The 8,694-nt window shown below is 40.6% G+C and overlaps 1 protein-coding gene across 1 annotated transcript in view; it reads right to left on the bottom strand.

Annotated features, from left to right (window-relative positions):
* klhdc8b (kelch domain containing 8B) overlaps positions 1 to 8,694 on the bottom strand; it is a 202,792-nt gene that overhangs the window by 173,473 nt on the left and 20,625 nt on the right. Inside the window, exons 2-3 of the mRNA XM_077214402.1 lie at positions 8,123 to 8,694; positions 6,366 to 7,208 (exon numbers count right to left, since the gene is read on the bottom strand). The exon at positions 8,123 to 8,694 is cut by the window's right edge and continues 13 nt beyond it. Coding sequence (XP_077070517.1) covers positions 6,366 to 6,756 — 391 coding nt within the window. The 5' untranslated portion in view covers positions 6,757 to 7,208; positions 8,123 to 8,694. The remainder of the gene's footprint in view (positions 1 to 6,365; positions 7,209 to 8,122) is intronic.

The raw sequence follows: 8,694 nt of genomic DNA on the forward strand, positions 1-8,694 counted from the left end.
CCGGCGTTTAGCGGGGAGCAGGGCTAGAGAGGGCTGTGGCTCACCCCTGCCAGCACGGGTGAACGGGAGGGGTGGGAGCCGTGGGAGGACGCCCTCGGCTCGGCATCCTGCTCATCGGCCAGGTTCAGCCATAGGTGTCAATCCTAGACCACATTGGTGGACATCACCTGACCCAGGGAGTGTGCGATCACTTTCGTCGCTCAGAGAGCAAAGTCAGTGCCGGCGCACAGCTCATCAAAGAGCCCTGGGTCAGTCCTGCCCTCGTGCATGTCCCTGAGCATCTGGGCCTGGTAGACCAGCAGAATGGCCATTGCATGCAGTGAGGTGGCTGCCTGTTCTGTGGCTCTATAGGATTTCACCACAAGCGTAGACGTAAAACTACAGGCTTCGGACGGGTGCTTAGGGTCGCACCGAGAAGAAGCACTCTAAGGACACAGTAGCATCGTAACAGAGCGTTCAACCGGGGGAACCCCAGTGTACCCATGGGCAGCAGCCCCGTCGAGGGGAGGAAAGGCGGAGGAGATCAACTAGGGATCGAGGGAAGACATTGGGGTCTTCCAGGATTTCGAGATCTCCTCATGCACATCCGGGAAGAAAGGTATTGGGGTTGGACGCCGACGGGTGTCAGCGGCCGCACCCAAAAACCAATCATCCAGCAGCGAGCGCTCAGGACATTGTGGAGGGTTCCACTCTAATCCGATGCTCGCAGCGGCCAGGGAAAGCATGGCCGTTATCTCAGGATCCGACTCGACAAATGCCGCATGTGCACCCGAAGGTGGCAGCACTGCCGAATCTTCAATTCCTGAAGATTCTTGCCCGCCCTGTGATGCTGCGATGGACATCAGATCCGATTCTAGAACATCAAAGGAAACCCGCGGGGGTCCGAAGACGGGCCTGCGGGCGTCCCGTGATCGCTCACGGGTTGCGTCAGTGAAGATGGGGACGTGGGCCAAGGATGAATCGGCGGCGTTTTGTTCCACACCATCACCCTTAGGTCACCCTGGCCACCAGCCGAAGTACCACCTCTCGTGGAGGGGTGTAGATCGGGGTGTGGATGAGGGGACTCTCTCTCTAACGAGATCATTGAGTCTCGACCGTAATGACGCGATGGTCATGTTCCAGAGAGAACATGAGTCATCCACAAATGCTGCTCTAGCGTGATCAATGCCCAAACATGCAGAGCAGAGAATGTACCCATCAGAGTCGGAAATGAGTCGACCGCAACCAGAAGTGCATGGGCGAGGCATCTTTAAAAAGACGTGTCGTGTGCAAGCTCTTTTGTGAGAGAAAAAAAAACTCTGCGGATGTTGAAGCGAGCAGGGAGAAACACACTCACTGGCAGATACTGCACAGATCAGCAGGCAGTGTGAACTCGCTGGAGATCGCCGTCACACCAACACCGGAGAGTCGCTCGTCTCGTAAAGTGAAGTCAGAAATGGCTTTGGAGTGAAGAGATACTCTTGGCTCCGAAGCGAAAACATATCTGCATGTTGGTGGCATCCTCCTTTTATACCCATGAGGTGGGGTGGAGTTGCGCCATGCAAATTCCGCAGACCCATGGCATTTCTTTGCCATTGGCTCATTTTGTAATATTTGAAGTCGATAGGCTTTCTAAGCGAAACCCCATTCGTCGTCACGACGGAACTCGTAGTGACTACGAAATGGAACTATAAATAATTATCTGCTGGTATTACTGTTTTTAATGAATGCAATAGTAAAATTCAGGCTGACACAGATTAAGTAAAAGTAAAGTTATGGCCAATAATCACATATCAATTTAGCCTAGGCGAATTATAACGCTAGAGAATTCTGCTTTGCAGTCAAAAATTTGTTATGTTAATCTGTCTTTGACTGTAATTTGTCCAGTAACTGACAAGCTCGGCTCAACTATGCCCACATTCATAAAACTAAACTATTAAATCAATAAAAATGTAATAAATAAAAACCACTTAACTTAAGCACTTTGTCTAGGGCTGCACGATTAAACGTATTTTAATTGTGATAACGATTCCTTCCTCCGTGGGGTTGCACCCGTCAGGAGTAATTTTTTTCTCTTAAAATGATACATTTTGTGCACAGTGTTTTACTTAATCTTCTCAATCTGCCAACCATTTATATATTTATTTATTTCAGATAAGAATAATTGAGATTAAAAATCATGATATTATTGATATTATAATATTTGTGATTATCAGTTTAAACATTATAATGCAGCCCTACTTTGAATTCAACCATTTTTAATTATTACAGCAAGAAATCCAGTGAAAAATGTGCACCAATGCACAAGAAGTTCACAAATAAAGGTTCTTTTGAACTTTCCATTCTTCATAGAATCTCACCAAAAATATTAAGCAGCACAGCTGTTTTCAACACTGATAATAATCAGAAATGTTTCTTGAGCAGAAAATCAGCATAGAATGATTTCTGAAGGATCATGTGACACTGAAGACTGATGCTGAAAATTCAGCTTTGCCATCACAGAAATAACTTGCATTTAAAAAAAAACATTAATTTTAAATTGTAATAATATTTCAAAATATTAATATTTTTTATGTAATAAAATAAAATATATGCAATTATGCATAATAGCATGTGTTACGGCTTTTATACACAACTTGCAGAAAACCTGTCTGTTTCACATTCATCGTTTGCAATTTGTTTTTGCAATCCTATTCTGAAATTTATAACACTGACAACTAAATTGACACATGCCAAAGTGTTCCTAGTATTTCAGAAGCAAAATACATCCCACTTTGGGGTTAAAAGGATGATTCTGTATTATATAGTATGGTTGGAAACCCTAGCTGACAGTCACATTGTCTTCAGAGTGCTAGTCTGAAATCCAAAAGACCTTGCCTGCCTAAATAGCCATCCGCTCCAAATGCTCTTAGTGAGAGGTCAGCATGCTTCTGACACGTCCTCAACACCACAGCACACACTCAACCTTCTCACTAGACAACAGCCGCAAACCAGAACAAATATGAGACAAGACCACTGTGGTTTTGACTGGCCACAGCTGCACTTCTCCAGCTTAATTCTCTATTATTGTCATTATCACAAACAGCATCAGCTTTTTCTATTTTCTTCCTAAACATTGAGATCAAATACAGTATGGGATATGTTATTTACAAGATCCAGATGGTTTGGCTCAGGCTCGGATTGATGTTCGGATACAGAATGTTTCCAATAAGGCAAAGGGGTGCAAAGGAAAATGGGATTTCAAAGCCATACAAATACAGATTGGAACCTCAAAGCAATTTGTTTCTAAGATGACGTGAAGGATATCAAAGAGAACAAGCTCCGCTGACAGAAAGAGAGAGGTGAAAACAGGTCTTTGATACCAAAGCCTAAAACTGAATTATGGCTTCAAACGGCCTGTTTCAGGACCTTAATGCTTTTTACAACACGATACGATGATACACTGATAGTAAAGGGTGATGGGATAAATTGTCAATTGAAAAAGAGAGAAAAGTTATGTCAGGATCACCTAAAGAACAAAATAAACCTCTTCAGTATGATACAAAACCCCTTTAATTTGTTGAGGTCCTGATCACCCTATTGAGATTTATTTTGCGACAAAAACAGACTGAAATTGTGAATAAATCACGATATTTATTAAATGCCCACTAAGTAAATAAATAAACAAATGTACCTAAATTATCTAAAAATGTTTTATAATGCGAGAAGAAAGACAATGGAGAGATGTGTATGAGGTTGGTTGCCATTGACAAAGATCAAATGCACAGCTTAGCCATCGTTATATAAAAATATTTGACCAATAAGAAACAAGTATTCCAGAAAGTTTTATAATAAGATCTTTAGAATATAAGTTCAATTATCAGTCCACATGGTGGTGGCATATGGCAATTAGCATGCACTTGTTTTAATAAGGCAAGACATGGATCATGCTGGTATTTGTATTCTTGTATGATTTGTGTGCCTAGAAAGGGAACACTACTTTAAGAAAACTGAACAACAGAGACATAATTATAAACGCACTAATGCACATAGATAAACACACAATCCTGCAGCTCTTTCCCTGGTGTGCTCATGTTCTTTCACACACAAAAGAGGCTACAAATTCATAACCATTGTATATGACAGCAAACCTACCTCGTCTAAGCAGTGTTACTCTTTTACATGCAAAGATGTTAGTCAATCAAAGCAGAGGTCATTTATACCTCTTAAAGGTACAGTAACAAGTCTCAAAGTACAGTAGCAACATCTTGTAATTATTATGTAAATAATGTCATGTCATTCCAAAATCGTATGACTTAATTTCTTCTAGTGAACACAAAATGTAGCCACCCCTTTTAAAATGGAAGTGAATGAGGATAAAATGACAAAGTCTTCTGAACTTTTACTCGTTCTTGGATCGTTTCAATTACCTGTTAACAAATCTGGCCTTACCTAGTTCTTAAAAATTAAAAATTAAAAACATGCAATTGTGGTCTGTTCCTCATAAAAATGTAACATATGACTTCAGAAGACTATTTGTGTTCCACAAAGGAAATAATGTAATATAGGTTTGGAACAACAGAAGGATTAGTAAATTTTCATCTTTAGGTGAATAATTATTAATATTTATTATTAATACTAATAACAACAATGTGATGCCTAATAATACTAATAATTATTTATTATTATTAATTGTGAAAAAACACCAGACAGTGGAAGTAAAAAAAAGTGTCAAAAAGAGAATAGAAAATGCTCATTAAAAAAAAGTAAATTGCTACTTTTTGGTGCAAGGAACCTTGACCAACATTATAAGCAGAGCTAGAAAAAAATTAAATTAACATATTTATGATATGACCTATTTAATATGTCTCAATATTATTTTTTAAAGTCAAACGTCTAGCCCACACCTCACAAGCTAATTTGAAATGCTCAGCTGCTCTAAGTAAATGAGAAGACAGATCATTTCTAATTCTGTGGACTTGACAGAAGTATTGGTTAGAGAACCACATGTTTTAGACAAGATCTCTCTCCTGTACATGAATCCAAATAGGTCTAGCTGATAGTTTTAAAATTGGACCCACTGAATGCGGCTCAGCTGGTGGAATACGTCTTAGCAGAAGCGAATCCTTGTGAATAAACCCTCTTCCTCGGGGTCTCAGACTGGATAAACTGTCACCTGAACACACACCTACATAAGCTGAAGAGGAGGGAGAATCTGTGAGAGAGACTTTTCTCTGCAGTGTAAGTCTTTGTGTCACAATATGGCATTACTGATTCCTTCAATTGGAGCTGGTATATCCGGAGCACTCCAGAGGCGCCGGTTATGAGACATTTATTACAACTGCATTGATTGTACCAAAGATAACAGAATTTGAGATTATACAGATAACCATGCTCTGACGGGAAGCAGCAGAAAGACGAAGGAAGGAACCAAACTTTGTTTTCCCCTTCCACGCACTGCTGCTCACTGAGGTTTCTGAACCAAACAATAACAATTTAGTCTGAGAAACTACAACAGCAGAACACTTGTACATACACAGTGATGTGGGTAAGAAATATTATTGTCTTGTTTTCCCATAGAAAAAAACATCCTTAAAATTAGATCAAATTGCTTGGTCAATCACATGATGCTATTTTTGTAAAAAATCTAAAATACATTAAAATGCAATTCATGCATACATAAAATTGAATAAATATTTTCTATGATTAATAGCTTTTTAATTTCTATAATAGAATTCAGTTTGACAATTATTCTCTTAAAATATTACATATTTTGACTTTTTATGAGGCATTTTAATCCAGACTGTAAAATGGCATGTGGTGTGATGTATGAAAGCATACCGAAAGCTAATCATATTAATGAATTAAACAATTCTGATAATTGTACAAATGTTTTTTTTCTTGAAAAATGTTTGTGGCAACTTTTTTAGGAAACAAATACTTTTCTTTTTTTCCTGGATACTCTTATTGTCATAGACCATAGATTTAAAACGGCATAAAATATTATGACTTGTTTTCAGAGAATATGCATGTAATTATGCTTATTTTTCTTACCCATTGTCAAGTTTGGCATAAACTTACCATTTTTAGTAAGGTTCAAACATGACTAATTTCACAACTGGGTAAGGAAAATAAGCATAATTAAGGGGACAACCTCTGAAAACAAGTCTTAAAATCTTACACGATTTTATTTCAAGTTTTAGGGATTTTTAGACTTTCTTTTAATTGGAAAAACTTTTTTTGAACTGTAATAAGAATAAACTTGCCTTGTGATGCAAGTTGACTAGTACAGTTTATCTATTGAGGTGGATCAACCAGTGCAGTCTCGTAAACCAGCATCCAATGCGGTTCTTTTTTTGGGAATCTTTTCAAGGAATTGGTCAAAATGAGGAGCAAACACTTCTTACCTTTCTCCAGCGTGGTGATGCCCATGGAGGCCTGCCCCAGTCCCGTCTTCCTCTCCCACTTGCCCTCATCAGGATGATATACTTCCACGGAGGCCAGTGGGCTCTGCTGCACATCCATGCCTCCCATGACCATCAGCTGGTCTCCGACGGCCACGGCGGATGCCCCGGCCCGAGCGGTGGGGAGAGGGGGCAGCTCGCACCACCGCTGGCTCTCCAGATCCAGCACCTCGGCGGAGTCCAAAGGGAGGCCGTTCTCGCTGCAGCCCCCCAGCACATAGAGGCGCCCGGCCCAGAGCACGGGTGTGCAGTACACCCGCTGCGTGGCCATGGAGGGGAACACCTCCCAGTACAGAGACTTCACCGTGCTCAAAGCCATCTCTGGGATGGGCATGGCTCCAGGACGGCACGCCGGCAACAGAGCATGACACAGGCACGGAGGGGAAGTCAGAGGAACGTGAAAATCAAGGCAAATGCATCAAAGAAACGCCGGGCTAGAGAGCAGGAGAGGCTGCAACTGTCAGTCTGCCAGAGACCTCAGTTCTAGCTCTCGCTCGTTCGGGAGCCGGCAGGTGGGGGGAAGAGTGTTTCCTTCAGCGCTGTCTGTGGAAAAACTAGCCCTCACTCCATCTTGATGATTTATTCATTTTTGATGCTGCTCTTAAAATGTGCATCAGGCTTTTTTAAGTCTTTCCCGTTTTCTTCCACGAGCCGCGCAGTTGTAAAAGATATGGAAAGAATGTGTAACTCCGACAAGAAATAAACTAATTTATCCACGTGGAACGTCAAGCGGGATCCCTTTCTGTAGTCCTGCCAAACGTGTTAGTGTGACCCTCATGTATGATGCTGTGAGGAAGAGGAAAAGAGAGACAGTAACAGAGCAATCGCAAGATAAAAGAAATTGTAATCAAATGAGTTCAATTTCACTGGTGAATGACATGCATAATTTGTTGTCACCTTTTACCTATTAATTTATTCTGAAATACATCAAAAAATACAAATCATGCATACAATGACTTGAATAAATATTTTCTCTGATGAGTATGTTTTCATTTCTATATTAAAATTCAGTTAGATATTTTTGGGGTCAAATTTTTGGAGTCAAATAAAGTGAGGGTGATACAATTGTCCGGATATCATTAAGAAAGAAAGATTAATTAAAAGAATGAATACCTTATTTTGTAAGCACTTTTATTTTATTTATTTTTTTCATTGGAAAAAAATATTTTTAAACAAACTGCCTAAGCATTAATATTTAAAAACTTTTGTCTGTCAAATAAAAGTCATGTTTTGCAACTAAAAACAAAACAGGACAGGACACGCCATCAGAGGGAGGACAATATAATCCTGCTAATCAAAGAGAAAATTCCCAGATTGACGAAGGCTTACGTGTGGATGGAGGCAAGCTGTCGGTGGAGATTGTGGGCCGATCTGATCTGCTCTTAAACTTATTTAAATAAACTGTATAATTCAATGGCCAGAGCGCTGACATTTACCATTCACTGTTTACTGCCAGGGGCTCAAGGGTAGACGTGTGTGTGAAGGTGTTGGGCCACAAAGCAGCAGTCTGGCCCTCTCCAAAGGTCACTGCGTCTTTGGGGACCAATGGCCCTGAGGAGTCACTGAACCAGGCTAATTTGGACTTGAGCATCCTTAAATAAAGGCTTCATTATGGCGGGATGTGTGAATAAATACGACCTTAATGCTGGAGAGAAAGATAAGCACTGGAAAGGTTACAGACATTATATGCAAAAACTTACTAGGTGCATGTGTGGGAGACAGCAGGATCTCTTGGGCATCTTTTGGGTAATAGCATAAGTAAAGATGACAAAAAAAGAGAAAAGCAGATCTTTAAATGGCAGCGAATTGGTTGTGTAATTAAGATGCTGTGGATGTTGAGCCCAAGCCGCATGCTACAACACACAGTGTGTTTACGACTCCAGACAGACTAAGACTTATGACGGAAAAACATCATTTTCATCCGGAGAAAAAGTGCTGCCGCTAGGCACTCCGACTGAGTACAACCCGTCCAGATCATATGACATCATCAGGCTCTTCTTTGGGTTTAGAAGGAGCAGTTTTGTAAGTAAAATTAATCCTTCTCTTGGCTTTTCAATAGACTTTCCTCCATGTAGAGAGAAAAGACAGACGCGTCAGTCTCATTTCCTAAAGATGATGTCAGGAACATGGGAAAAATCCCTATTGTTTAAGGTCTATCTCCCTTGATGTAGAGTTTATTTCACATAGAAAGAAGAGTCTCGTGGGAATTGTGGGAGATGATGATGTCACTGGGATATGCTGTCCAGTGGATCCACAGGATAAACATCAGCTC

The sequence above is a fragment of the Siphateles boraxobius genome, unplaced genomic scaffold (assembly GCF_051911475.1).
Source record: "Siphateles boraxobius isolate OS27281-9 unplaced genomic scaffold, OSU_SipBor_1 68, whole genome shotgun sequence".
Lineage (NCBI taxonomy): Eukaryota > Metazoa > Chordata > Actinopteri > Cypriniformes > Leuciscidae > Siphateles > Siphateles boraxobius.